Below are 15,784 nucleotides of genomic sequence, written 5' to 3'. Positions count from 1 at the left end.
AAAATGGAAGAAATAATCTTGCAACGAAAAACAAGAAGAGGCAACATAACAAACACAGAAAACCAGGTACATGGGTTTCACTACTTCATACCCCTCGCCTATAAACTTGACGTCGCCATGTTGAAATCGTGCTAGTCTGACCATCGACTAAGCAATGGCAAATGAGAAATAAAGAGTGAATACGTGTGGTTTGTTTTTATGCTACCGTAAGGAAGTGATCACCAATGCCATAAAATAACCGTACGACAACGACTACACCAATGACTACAAAAACGTCTACGCCAAAAAATTATTTTGATTGTAAAAACTGTAGGGTTGGGTTTTCTTCTGGATTAAAAGTTTAAACATGATTTACTGACAATTCTATTAATTTTTTTACCAAAAGAATTCTTTAAAATTTGATATTAGCTTTTAAGAACGAATATATTCATAATACCAATCAGTCGTTTCGACACGCCAACTTGCAATTTTGGATACGACTACGCTAACCATAATAAGGCTGATTATTATATTGCGACATAATCATATCTCGGTAATTACAGTAATTACATTCATCAAGAAAGTAAATGTATAACAAGGTTATTGAAATCGTTCAATAAAAAGCCGAACTACTCGTAACATGACAAGATTCAAAATTTGCCGAATTTAATTCATTAATATACTAGAGTTGTGCGAAGGAACTATATGGAACTATCTCGTTCACTTCGCAGTTCCAATGGTCCACATTTTTTCTTAGAACAAACTGCGTATACTTAACAGCACACGTTATATTTCATGATGTTACTCATACGTTTTGGAACTAGTACAAGGAACTAGAAATTAGATTACCCAACTCTATAATATCACTTTGCAACATTTTTAAGGTGATCTTGTGCAAACAATTCGAACTGAGGATTTTTTGAAAGTACAGACCCAAACGACAAGAAATCCTAGTTGGGTTTTGTTGTGTCAGATCCAGCTCAGATTTTATGGTCCCATCTAAACCTGGTTAAATATTGAGTTTTGAAAGAAATTCAGGGCTATATCTCTGAAACCAATGCGAATCTTCTTCTGACCTCTGAAGCAAATGTGTAGATAAGAACAAGAATAAAATATCTGGAGAAAAAAATGAACTCGAAAAACTACATTTATTGCCTCAAATTTCAAAATATATGCAAAAATTCCACAATTTTTATACATATCACACCGTATCTCCAAAACCGTTACTTTTTTCTGAATAATTTCTTTTGCAAAAATATTCCCTGGAATGTAATACACAACTCTTCAGAACATGTCATTGTTGTAAAATGCCTCTATGCCTCTATTTTCAGTACATTTTTCAACGACCATTTAATAAAAATGTCAATAATGTAGTGAAATCCGAAATGCGAGAATAAACTGTTGGTGTGAACTGTGTTTGAAATACGTGTTGTAAAAGATATGATACAAAATACCGCTGAAACAACATAAAGTAAGCATTTGAGAGTTTCAGAATGTTCTAAAGAATTGTTGAGAACATTATTTGGAAGATTTTTGCAAAAGGTTACTTGGTTCAACTCCCAATAGTTTAGCCGATACTGACCAGAATATCAGCAATTATGTAAAATTTTCTATATTTTATAGATTTTGATGCCCTAGATGGAGTTTTTCCTATATGGTCTGTTCAAAGGATAAATTCTACTAGTTCAGGGCTACAATATTGCCTAAAACAGCATGGCCAAATTCCTAATCGTTTCTGAGATAAAGGCCCGATAAATGCAAAAAAGTGTAATTTTAGCCCGGTTTAGATGCGGTCATAAAATACGAACTGGATCTGACAGGACAAAACCCTACTAGGGTTTTTTTGTCTAAATATGTACTATCAAAAAATGTACACTAGAAGTTGTTTGCATTTTCAGTGTTGCATAGTGTATACATACAGAGTACGAGTATATTAGCCCATTTAGACTATGCTGGATTTGGCAAATCCAGTCGATTTAAATTGTCATTTTCATACAATATATGTCAAATAAATCGAGATAAGATGCGTTTATGACAGTATCTCCTGAAAGTAATATAGGCTGTATTATTTTTAGAAAATCAACTTACCGTCTGCATGCAATTTTTTGAAACAACTAGAACCAGTAGTATAATCCAGACTGATGGTAAAAGCAGGGAACATTCGAAAATTTCTGCAAATGTTCAATAAAACTTAAAATGATTATTTTGAAACGATTTTCATTATTTAATTATATCTAAGATATCTACCCACTTATGTATGTAACTAAGCCACTCGGTCGATGTCACATAAGGAATTATCCTGATTTAAAGTATTTTACTGTTACCAGAACATTGTTCAGCAGAATTCGATATGATTTATTTCTCAGTTTAAGGAATTTTGCAGATATGAATTAAATTTTCAAACCCTATTAAAGGGAACACAGCGTATAGAACATATCTTTCCAAAGAATTGTAATATGGGTTCATTTTTGGATACAACCTACATACGTATATTTTACCATCCATTTTTCTGTACACTAGCCTACATTTGTATCCGTGGGAAATTGGTGATTTTTACAATCATGGATAAACTTATGGGTTTATTCCGTATTGCGACAAGCGTCAGGTCGCGTTGCCAGTTGCAATTTTTACATTACGGATGGCAACAGTCGCCTGACTCAGTCAAATTCTAAAGTTCATTTTCGAGCGACAACAAATTAGCTATCGCCGTGCATATTTACAAGTGAATAAAAACGATAAATTGAAACATAAGTAATATTTTAATTTATTTTAAGTACATTTGTTTAATATTAAATACGTTTTTAGGTGTTTGGGTACTTATAATGGCAAATATAGCAATTTTAAATGTTGGTTGAAAAAATGGAAGCTCACCCAAACGTAGCTCATGGAGTCAGACTTTTTGGCGAAATTAATCTACTTTCAAAGAGGTATGCAAGGATAGTTGTGGTCCACCAACCCGTACACCAGATGAATGGCAGAGAGTGTGGATTCATTTTAAAGCAGCGTTAGGCTTCTCAGTGAACGCTTCTCTCCGCACACACACACAATTGAACCAATTGAAAAAGCATACACTTACACAATGACACCCCGTAAAGCAGGTATCGGCACCAATACAAACACATTGTTTGCGGCCTCACGCATACGTCGCTCTCTCCACAAACAGCGTGTGCGTAATGCATTGCTAAAATTAAAAATCATTGAAACAAACAACAACAGAATCTCATTGACTTCTGAACGAAGACTGAGAGGTGGTTGTTATGTTGTTATTCTCATCAAGGGCACGTGTGCCCCTTTTTGCCGAATGCTGCCGTAAAGTATGCAAAAGAAAAAGATGTTCAAGTTTGAAGATAAGCCATATCGGTCCACTCCTTCAGGTACCTCCCCCAGTTCAAAAAGTTCAAAAATGTTCGGAAAAATTGTTCGTACGGTAACTCTTGAAGGGAGTGGCCGCAATGGTCTATACTTTACATATCCTAATATACCTACCAGATATAGATCAGGTTCAAATATGGACTATATTTGCCCACTCCATTTGGTACCTCCCACACAAAATTTCGGATAAGTTCACTTTAAGACCTGATATCGAATCACTTTGATTTTTGTTGAAACAACTTGCATTCGCTGTCTCAATTACGATGGTAAAAGTTTTTTTAGGGGCAAGTCCATACTTCTTGAGCAAACAGCCCGAAGAGTTTTAAAACACACTATGACACCATATGTTGTGGCTGGAGATCCGCTTCCATAACGGTCAATGTCGATCAATTCTTTTTAGGAGTTCCTCCGCAAAACGTTTGATCTTTAATCCTAATCAACATTTTTGTTGGTTCAAACGCCCAACATTTTTAAAACCCCCTAAATACATACGTATTTTGGAAAAAAAAATTGTTTCAATATACACGGGCTGAGGGTATATCTCTGCCGGCAAAGCCGACTGATACTTTTTTACTTGTTAAACTAAATATTAATTCAACATTAATGAAAATTTTTAGGAATAAGACAAACTAACACAAAATGAAGCGAAAAATCCAAAGGTGAGAAAACGGAATATATGAAAAGTAAAATAAAAAATAAAATGAATTCAAAACATAATCTAAATTTATCTTAATATACACTTGCATTATATGCTGCGTTTACAATTGCACTTTAACTTTTCTTAGCCTATGCAAAATAGAAGTATGAAAAATAGCAGTTTCTATGATTTTTGGAGAATTTCATAAAGTTTGTTCAAATATCTCGTCCATGTTTAACTCGTAAGGATATCATGTTATGCGAAGTAGATCTTCAGTGTGTACATCCGTAATTTTATTTCTGTACTTGTTTTTTTTTTAATTACCTTTAAAAAAGAAAATGACTATTCACATAAATATGTTGACCCAAACATGGCATATAATTTGAAAATACTGTTTTTTATGTTCGGATATTTTTCGTATGGCACATTTGTCCAGAAATCAATTCCACTGCAAATGGGTAAAGATGCATCCAGTCTCATGTTCATTAATTCTTCACGAATTGGGGGTTTTTGTAATAATATTTCGCATGAGTATGGATTATTGTAAAGATTAATTAAGTCTTCAATTTCCGAAAAATCTTTAAACCTCACATGGTATTCAGATATTAAGAATTTTATTAAATTTGCTTAATATGACAGTTTTTGTTTCATATTGTTTTGGAAGACTTGTTTAGTTCTTACAAAACTACTTACATTTTCATTTTTCAATTGATTTAAGAGGAGTTGTAATTTCCTAAAGAAATTTTTAACTACTGCAACTAAATTAAAAATAAATTTGTTTTTCCCTTGCAGCTGTGGGTTTAATTGGTTCATATATATCGGGATGCCCGTTAAAAATGCCAAATCCATTATAAATATTGGATCTTTTAAGCTATTTACGTCCAAAGATTCGGCGTCAAGTATTGTTGTTTCTAGATATTGTAACACGGGTTGCGTAAGCAGAAAAGTTTTGCAAGGTACCTTCCTTTACTTAACCACCTCATATCAGTGTGCATCAATATATCACCGAATTCAGCATTTATTTCGTCTAGGAATGCTTTGAATTTTCGGTGATTTAGAACATAGTGGCCCCGCGTATTTTATTTATAATCTTCACTGCAACTTCCTTCCATATTTACATTTTTAGTAAATAATGCCTGTTGATGGATGATACAGTGAAAACTATAAAATACAAATTGATTTCTCAATATAGGTATGACCAACGAGTCCCTCGGTCTTTCCGATCATAGCATTTGCCCCATCTGTGCACATCGAAACAAGCTTATTTTTGTCAGCGAATATTAATAACTCTTCATAAAAACATTAATTTCAGAAACTCTTCGTGACATTGCAAATCTTCATCCACAGTTCTAATTTTCAGATAATAAAAAATCATCTTCATACTGTCCAGTCATTTCGATAAGTGTACACTGTACAGCGACACACAAGCTTCTTCAATGACTGCTCAGCTCATGGTGGAATAAGAAGGTGTTACACTAAAAACAGCTGATCTTCATACCAGTTGTCAAAATGCGTTATTGTGAATAAAATCACATACAAAATGTAAACAAGCAATTCACAGTAATGCATTATTGTGAGCAAAACTGTCGTTTGACATGATTTGATGTAACACCTTCTTATTCCACCATGGCTCAGATGAGCTCACTGGCACCGTTTGTATGGTTGGCTGCGACAAGCTACCAACTACATTTTGTTATGTGCATTCGTCGAAATTCGACGACACATAGCAGTGGGAAAAAAGTTTGGTTTGTTTCGAAAACACTTTCGTCGGAGTTGTGTTATGGATATATTACACCATATGTTTTTCACATGTATGACATCAGCTGGTCTGTATATTAGTATACCCAAAGTGACTACATACATGTGAAAAACCATATGGTGTAATATACCCATTAGGTTGCCAAAGAAAAACTTCTCATTGAAGTTTTTTCTTTGTTCACCTTTATATTTCGAGCTGACGATTGATGTTTGGGTATAAAAAGTTTCTTGTTGAAGAAGTTATTGAAAAATAACTTCGGTGGAGAATATCCACAAACAAGAAACAAGGGAACTGATGAGATCCAGTGGCGTGGATCGAAACTAGTCTTCCTTACCTTACCTCTTGGCGAACAATGCCAACCTTTTTTCACTAATAAATTAGTTGTTTTAAAACAATAAAACAACAACAATGGGATTAAGCCAGACTATTTTGAAAAACAAGATTTAAGCTGTATATTAAAATTTGTCACAATTTTCACACAAAAGTTGTGGTCCATTTAACCCACTAAATATTATCTCATCATCATCTCAGTTTGCAAGCTTCCTCTTTGTCATATACTCTTACCTTACTAGGCGTTTACACCAGACAGTTTGTCTTCAAATACAACTCTGATTTACTAACACATACATACATTTGTCGTTTGTCTCTCAGCTGTCCATCATTTTTTCACAGACGATAAGGAAGACAAATTTTTGGCATTTTTGTAAAAATAAGTGAGATAATAATTGAAATGTGTTGAAAACAAAAGAACATGAACAAAAACATGAGATCGGAAAACAAAAATAAATCGATGATTTTCATTCAAAATTTTACAACTGTTGTTGCAGTTGTCCGGACGCCTACGTCACACAGGCAAGTTGTGGGATTTTGACAATCAATACATGAAGTCAACTGTCCTGTCATTTGTAAACGCAGGGTTAGTTAAAATTTCGAGGCGATCGGACTATTAATATGACCTACAGAGACGCTACAAAATTGGATAAAAATTATGTCTTTTGGTCCATTTCACCCGCTAAATATTTCATCACCAATAACAATAGGTGTCTATTCTGACCTGAACCCGACCTCCATGTAAAATTTCGTGGCGACCGGTCCATAATTGCGGCCTGGAGTTTGATTACAATTTATAATGGACAGACGGACGGACACACATCTCAAAATCGCTTTATCTCGTCGAGATATGAAGATTGGTATACCACATTGGGGGCCTCCGACGAATATTTCGCGGTGTTCCATGAATTTTTGCCAAAACAAACTTATAATAATACCCTTTCCACATGGTGGTGTAGGGTATAAAAACCTCGTAAAAGAATCTAACAGCAGAGCCCTCGGCAAATATTAGCTTTGTTCCTTTACGTGCAAGAATCTTCAAGTTTTACCACTTTTTACTCGAAAAGCGTCCCTTTACTTCAGACACCATACAATTCATATGGGAGCATTTTACAACTTTCACTACTCTTGCCGGTTTTACCACTTTCAAAAGTAAAGGAACAGACCAATTTATTTAGAGGGAATCATGGTACAATAATACAGGTAGCATTATCATGCCAGCTGATGGTAACATAATGCGTCAATTGCATTGAATTAATGTCAAATTTTGACATCTTATGTTACCAACAATTGCCGATGCGGCTACCTGTGTATTTGTACCATGGAGGGAATTGTTTTTTCTCCACATATATTGTGCGCAGGGCTGCCAGATTATTTTTAGGAAAAGTCGGCAAAATGACGATTTTTAAAATAAAAATTGTCAAATCTATTTTATAAAATACGCACACTTAGATATACATATTTTTTTATTGAAAGAGACATAAAATGGATATTCAAGTTATTAAACATGTTAATAATTTTCAAATCAGTAAATTCAACGAGAATGTGATTCATTTTGTAAATAAATATTTGAGTATGTAAATAAATATTTGAGTTTACCATCTTTAACAAGTCGGGTTTAATCATTTTTTTGTTTTTTACAGTGTTTTATTTAACTTGCTTTGGTGTCCGTTTAGTTCAAATCAGTTGCAGTTGACAAATCGAACTAAAACTTTGCACACTTTTCAGATTTGGATGAAAATACATGCATATGAAATCAAAACCAATATTGGTCCATTTTTACACGGTTTTACAGTGTTTTATTTAATTTGATTTTCAAATCTGGTAACTCATTTTTCATACAGTTGCAGTTGGCCAATCGAACTAAAACTTTGCACACTTTTCAGATTTGGATGACAATAGCTCTGTTCCTTTACGTGCAAGAATCTTCTAGCTTTACTACTTTTTATCCGAAAAGCGTTCCTTTACTTCAGCCACATTACAATTCATATGAGAGAAGTTTACAACATCTACAACTTTTGCCGGTTTTACCATTTTTAAAAGTAAAGGAACAGACCAAATACATTAATATGAAATCAAAAGCAATATTGGTCCATTTTTACACTGTTTTACAGCGTTTTATCTAATTTGCTTTTCAAATTTAGTAACTCATTTCTCACACAGTTGCAGTTCAAACTTTTTAGATTTCGATGACAATACATGAATATGAAACTAAAGTATAGTACACATTGACAAGCAAAACTGACAGTCATCGAAGTCTATTTCGTGAATATCAAAGCCTAACTGAAAAATTTCTTTTGTAATCTCTAAATAATACCATATACATTGTATTTCAAAAGTTTTTAGCTAAATAAAAGTTGTTATTTTTCCGGAAAATTGTCCTAAAAGTACGCTGACTGTCAGTTTTGAATGATAATGTGTACTCCCCTTAATATGGGCCCATTTTTTCCTGTAGCCCCCATATAACGATATCACCCGATTGGAAGTATTTTGAGAATTTTTTTCTTCATTTTTAGCTGTAATTTGGCATTTGAAGTTCCCAATGGTCCAGGAACTTCCACCTAAAAATTGTGGACATAGGTCAAGGGTTGATATAGCCCCCATACAATGGTACCACCCGATATCAAGCATTTTTATGTTTTTATCTACATTTTCTCCTCAAATGGACTGTAATTTGGCAATTTCTCAGTGGTCAAAAAATCTATTTACTAAACAGTTAAAAATAAAAAATAATTAAAAAATTAAGTTATAGTGTTTTATTTATAATTGCACTAAAATCTAGAAAATAATTATTCTTTATGATGGAATCTCCATTTGAAATGTAAATGCAAGAGTTTTGTTTGAGCGATTCCATCATGAAGAATAAGAATAAACACTGTAACTTAATTTTGTTAATTATTTTTTATTCAAAATCCAAAACCTTAGTTCACGAAATTCTGTACCCGATTTTTACTTTTGCTCATTCTTCACAAAAAATTTTTAAGGATGGCTTAAAATGAATAAAATTGCTTTAAACATGAAATCTATTTTCAGCGGCCAAATATCCGCGTAAATATATGAAACACATTTGCATTTGAAAAACGAAAAGTTCTAGGACAGAGAAGCTATTACATAGTCGATACGCCTGAAGATCTGCTTTACCACCAGTGAAAGCAGGTAGCGTAATTTGGTGACTATGCGGGTTACAGTCCTTGGCTTTCCTTTTTCACTTGCAAATAATTTCCGTTCATCAAGCTTAACTCTAAACGACAAAATTAATAAAAAATCATTAAAAATGATCTTCGCCCTAAACGGCAAAATTTCAAAAAATAAAAAACAGGCTGAGCCCGGCTGGGATTTGAACCCACGTCCTTGAAAACATATCAAAAAAATGTTGTCACGGCGTGTTAGCGTTCAAAGCCAAAATTCATAACTTCAAAGTAGACAGCGGAATTTTATGCAACCCCTATTTTTGGTCCGATTCATGTCAAATTTTGGGACTGGGCATATTTTTGGTTTCTGATTACATTGCAATCGAAACATATGACATATGCAAATTTATGCAAAATGCATAATTTTTTGCATATGCAAAATTTATGCATTTGACATATTTTCTTATGCAACAAATATTTCAATAATAGGTACAAAAATGTTTGTGTGTACAATTTTTCTGTTTAAAATTCTCTTCAGACAAGTCAATAAAATAGAGAAATTTATAACCACAGCCACAACTTTCAAAGTACCGAAAATCGGGAGGTATCGCTCTATTGGGGCTATATGAAAGCCTGAACCTTAACCGATAAATTTCAAGTGGAAAGTTTTATACCCCCAACGAAGACTTAATACCAAATTTCAGCCATTTCGGAGAGATATTGACGACACAACCTTCAAAATACCTGAAATCTGGAGGTACCGTTCTATGGGGGCTATATGAAGACGTGGACCTATACCGACAAATTTCAGGTGGAAAGTTGTAACGAAGGCAAAATGCCAAATTTCAGTCATTTCGGTGGGATATTCAGGCCACAACCTTCAAATACCGAAAATCGGGAGGTACCATTCTATGGGGGCTATATGAAGACGTGGACGTATACCGATAAATTTCAGATGGAAAGTTTTATACCCCCAATGAAGACTTAATACCAAATTTAAGCCATTTCGGAGGAATATTGAGGGCACAACCTTCAAAATACCAGAAATCTGGAGGTACCGTTCTATGGGGGCTATATGAAGACGTGAACCTATACCGACAAATTTCAGGTGGAAAGTTTTATACCCACAACGAATGCAAAATGCCAAATTTCAGTCATTTCGGTGGGATATTGAGGCCACAACCTTCAAAATACCGAAAATCGGTAGGTACCATTCTATGGGGGCTATATGAAGTCGTGGACCTATACCGACAAATTTCAGGTAGAAAGTGTTATACCCAGAACGAAGACAAAGGGCCAACATTCAGTCATTTCGGTGGGATATTGAGGCTACAACTTTCAAAATACCGAATATCGGTAGGTACCGTTCTATGGGGACTATATGAAGACGTGGACGTATGCGGACAGATTTCAGTTGTAAAGTTGCATACCCCTAATGAAGACTTTATACCAAATTTCAGCCATTGCAGTTAGATATTTAGACCACAAATCCTTGAATATATTTTTGCATATGCTCATTTTATGCAGATATGTAAAAATATGTCAAAATATGAACGATATGCAAAATATGCAAAAAATGCAAAAATTTCTGGGTCTAATTCGTTTAATTTTGTAATAAAACTAGTTTCTGTCTAATCGGATTTTCTCTACGACCATCCTAACCATATATGCATTTGCATAGGATTCCGCTGTCTACTTCAAAGGCAGCGCAAAAAAGCGTTTGTCGTGAAGAAAATATATTTCAGCGGCCAAATATCCGCGTAAATGTATGAAACACATTTGCATTTGAAAAACGAAAAGTTCTAGGACAGAGAAGCCATTACATAGTCGATACCTCTGAAGATCTGCTTTACCACCAGTGAAAGCAGGTAGCGTAATTTGGTGACTATGTGGGTTAGAGTCCTTGGCTTTCCTTTTTCACTTGCAAATAATTTCCGATCATTAATAAAAAATCTATTTAAATTTTCGTACAGAGGCTCAATATTAAAGTTTGCTCTTTAACAGAAATTAAAAAAGTCTACTATTTTTAAAAGTTTCCTGCAAGCAGGTCTTTATTTATTCTAACATGTCAATCCCTTGCTTTTTTAATGGGAAAATTATCTTACTATATTCCTAACAAATGCCTGAATTTATATGAATGTATTTTTGATTAAATTTAAATTTTTCATCAAATGACGAAAATAGCCGAATTTTAATTCAATTTTTGCAACAAAATTTTATGGCGTTTAAGCGACCCGTGGCTTTAAGTGAGTTTATCATTAAAATTACCTACAAATATATGATAATAGCTATAGAAGCTATATACCAAAAATCGTATTTTTTCGGTAAAAGTCATCCTTTATCAATCGTCATTTTATCCGGCAGCCGTGATTGTGAGCGTGAATAAATTTACGCTCACTGAGAGAACAAGGTCTCTCTCTTGTGAGTCACAATGCCTTACTCTGGCTGCGATAGGCACCATATTTTTCTATTGCATACTTTACGGGGTGTCATTGTGTGAGTGCATGTATTTTCGATTAATATAATTTTGTGTGTGGATAGAGAAACGTTCACAGAGAGCACGTGTGCGCTCTCTTGTCCAGGGGTGCCAAGTTGGTGGTTTTCCCGCTACATGTGGTGATTTTTGACGTACAAAAACCACTGTTTATGCAGTAATGTCAACTGTTTTAAGGTAAAAATCGCTACAGACCTATGGTGTGTATGTGGCTGTAGCGATATTTACCTCAGAACAGTTGGCATCCCTGAATATCAGTAGTGCGATTGTCTAAAGCTGAAAACAGATACAACGTTTGATTAAAGTTTTGAGTTGTGCGTCGAGAAAAAAAACAGCTTAAAACTGAAAACACATACAACGTTTGGGTAAAGTTTTGTGTCGTTTTGGCCGTTTTTACACTGTTGGGCATGATGCCAAAAAATTCAAATTCATTTGAAATATATGCCGGCAAACACATTAACGCCGGACTTTGGTGTCAACATCGCCCTGTTGTTGTTGTTTTTTGTCAACGCCCAATGCAAAACTTTACTCGAACGTTGTGTGTGTTTTCAGCTTAACTCATTTTTCTGAGTTACCGACAAAAATCATTAATGGGTCGATCTTGCATTGTCACTAAACTTGAGTTGCGTTGTCAGTTGTCTGCGCGACTGAGATGAAATGTTGTACCATTAATGTCAACTCAACTGGGTGGTCGATAAACATGTTATCGATCAGTGTTTTTTCAAACTTGCGACCTATATTCGCCAAAAAAAAAACTATTTTAAAAATAATTTCCGCTTTGGATAACTCTTTTGTGTATTCTGCACAATATTTTGGCTGAGTTTTCGAGCAAATTTGGAAAACAACCCAAGATTGGAATATAATCTGGCCATTGAATCTTCGGATCGTCAAGTTTTACTTGCTGTCCCAACCTACTGGATTTGTCACCAAATTCATTTGCAAAAGATTTGCTGCTGTCTGCTCCAAAGGCGATAAATTCACTTCTTGTGATGGACCACTATTTATTTTGAGCCATTTTCTTTTTCAACTTTGCTTTAAAGTGAATCCAGACTCTCTGCCACTCTTCAGGTGTTCGTGTTGGAGGTCCATGGCTGTTTAAACTGTCCGAAATGGACCTCCACGCTTCATCCGCTGTGGATTTGGTTTCACCAAAAACCCGAACTCCTCGGGCTAAGTTTGGATTTTCACTCAGTATACCAATTAATATTTCGAACTGTTGCTTTGTCGTTATTTTCACCTTATTGATACACAAAATTAATTAATGATGCAAAGAATCAATAATTGTTAACAAAATGTTTATTTTTCTCTCTATTTTACTTCTTATTTCTTCGAAAATGTTCACTGCAACTGAAAATTGGTGGTTGCTGAAAAACAACCGCTTCGTTAACTGAGATTCGCAACTTCAGTTGAGTGTTGCCATGCGTGGATCAATTTTGACAACTGACAACGCCACTCAACGATAATTGTTATCGATGATCGACCCCTCAAATTAAATGCTTCGCTAATTAACGGCATTTTTCGGTAAGTTAGCGATCAAAAATGTAATCAAAATGTAATTAGGCCCCAGGTATGTGATGAAAATCGATTTCGATTTCAAAACGAGTCGAAAACGACTGTAGGTGTGATGCATGTACATTTTTCGATCTCGAATTGTTTTCGATATCGGTTTCATATTCCATTGTGTTCTATGGAAAATTGATCAAAAAAGGGTGTGATGCAATCCGATAATCGTTTATTTTTCTCGTTTTGAAAACGGTCATATTTTTGTGGTCGATTTATAAACGATGTAATGAATTTTGAGAGACTATTACGAGAAAAGGATTGAAATGTAAGCTCGGATAGAGAATAGATAAATTTAGATTTATTTTCTCTACTTTTGGCATATTTTGTAGAGAAAATTTTTATTTATTTATTTATTTCAGTCTATGGAATTACAATCCTTACAGACTAGCTTATATTATTAGAAAAAAAAATATAAATCCAATATTTCTTTAAATTTATCAATAGGGTATGTAAAATCAATATTAACTTGCATATTTACAGTATTAAATTCTCTTAATGCTCTGACAATTGGTTCATTAAATCCATAATTGGTTCTATGGCTTGAAATATTAAAATATTCAATATATCTAAGAGATCTTGTCGGTGCTTTGAATCCAATTAAACTAAGTAAATCGGGGAAATCCATAATCCCACAAACTAGTTTATATAGAAAGATAATAGATGTTTTGGATCTACGAACACTTAATGAATCTAAGTGAATTAAATTACACCTTGCTTCATATGAAGGCAGAGGATTAGAAAAATTTATGGAAAACAACGCAAAATTTATAAATTTCTTTTGAAGGCGCTCAATTCGATTAACTTTATCAGTATAATAAGGATTCCATATAATAGATGCGTAATCCAGTTTTAATCTAAAAATTTTGTATACAATAGTTTGCGAGTATAGGGACCCGTGAATTCCTTACAATTACGTTTAATAAAAGCTAGAGCTGTGTACGCACTAGGTAAAATGTAATCAATGTGATATTTAAAAGAAAGCTCAGCGTCAAAGACGATACCTAAATCAACTTTGGTGCTTACTTTTAAAAGCATTTGGGTACCAAAAAAATAATGACTATCAATAAATCTTGTTATTCTTCCGAAGGGAAGATGAACACATTTGGAAAAATTGAAATTCAGTTTGTTTAATTCACACCAGGAAATTAAATTATTTATATCAGCCTGCAATAGTTTAACATCTCGCAGATTAGATATCTTTGAGAATAACTTAATATTATCTGCAAAAAGAAGAACCTTACCAAAACTTATAAAGGAATCAATATCATTTATAAAAAGTATTCTGTAACTCATTTTTGCTGTTATCGATAATTGTCGGTAAAATTAAAATGCTTATAATTTCGATAATTAACGAAATTTTTCGGTAAGTTAACGATGAATGAAAAGTAGTCGCTAGCCTCTACCGACACAAACAGTGATGCCAACTTTTCTTTATGTTTTTAGTCATCATTTTGCGTTTTAATTTTACCGATTTTTGTCGGTAACAGCAAAAATGAGTTACAGAATCCCACTACTGGCCACTAGTCTGTTTTTTGTTTGGAGGAATTTAATGAAATTGAAACAACGTGAATTGAAATTCGATGCGGTTCCCATCACATATAAGAGGTAGTTTACACTATCTATCAATGTCATATGACGCGAATTAAAAACATTCCATATCTACCCACGCAGGCAATGTGAAGACATTATCTTATTACATTTCTGCTAGTGAAGACGCACAAAGTAAATGGCGTAAGGATAATCCCCAATATTGCACATATTAGCGATTATATAACGATGGAAAATTTCATGTCATATGACATTTACATATAGTGTAAACTACCCCTAAATACGATTCACTCGTTTTGGGCAAATTGTTTTCATACCAAATCGATTCGGAATTCATCACATACCTGAATATTCTCCCGATAGAAAGAGTGTTGTCAACTTTTATTTGAACAGATCGGAAAACTTATGCAATATATTTGAAAAATGTCGAAGTAAAATGGAAAAGGAAATAATAAATTGGTATGCGTTATTATGGTGAAGCATAGTGTATGATACGGTAGTTATAGTCTTAATGTACATATGTATGTAACCTGTTTTGGTACACGTTGTATTTTATAAACGTAAATATTTATATGTATCTTACCATGTAATTCAAATTTCGAATATATAATCCAATATGACCAATAGCAATCAGATAGCATCTTTACATAAGTTGTAACGAATATTGTCAAGAGGGACACATGCATTAACTTAGCCACTAAATTGGACATTTCATAAATGTTTTCATACCGTTTCATCCACATCGTTAAATCAATAAAAATGAATTTCTCTATAAATTCCATTTGAACTTTTTCTGTAGCCTTAGCAGACTCAAGTAGCTCCTGATTCAATTGCAGCAATTCGACTCTAATAAGCTCCAAATACATAACAAATTGTAGAAGGCGACAACGGCAGACGAACAAACATGGAGTATAACAAGAAAAAAACACAAGCCAATCGTGTTGTTTTCGAATTTCGATAAAAAAGTTGAG

At 33.9% G+C, this 15,784-nt stretch overlaps 1 protein-coding gene across 1 annotated transcript in view; it reads right to left on the bottom strand.

The window, feature by feature from the left end:
- Nucleotides 1–15,784, bottom strand: part of LOC141394160 (gustatory receptor 8a-like) — a 26,590-nt gene extending 10,806 nt beyond the window's left edge. Inside the window, exons 1-2 of the mRNA XM_073968105.1 lie at nucleotides 15,397–15,784; nucleotides 2,068–2,150 (exon numbers count right to left, since the gene is read on the bottom strand). Coding sequence (XP_073824206.1) covers nucleotides 2,068–2,150; nucleotides 15,397–15,679 — 366 coding nt within the window. The 5' untranslated portion in view covers nucleotides 15,680–15,784. The remainder of the gene's footprint in view (nucleotides 1–2,067; nucleotides 2,151–15,396) is intronic.

Source organism: Musca autumnalis, unplaced genomic scaffold (genome assembly GCF_047663935.1).
Source record: "Musca autumnalis isolate F117 unplaced genomic scaffold, ASM4766393v1 scaffold_2, whole genome shotgun sequence".
Classification (NCBI taxonomy): Eukaryota; Metazoa; Arthropoda; class Insecta; order Diptera; family Muscidae; genus Musca; species Musca autumnalis.
Note: the sequence above shows the minus strand (reverse complement) of the source record. Positions and strands in the feature narration are given on the sequence as shown.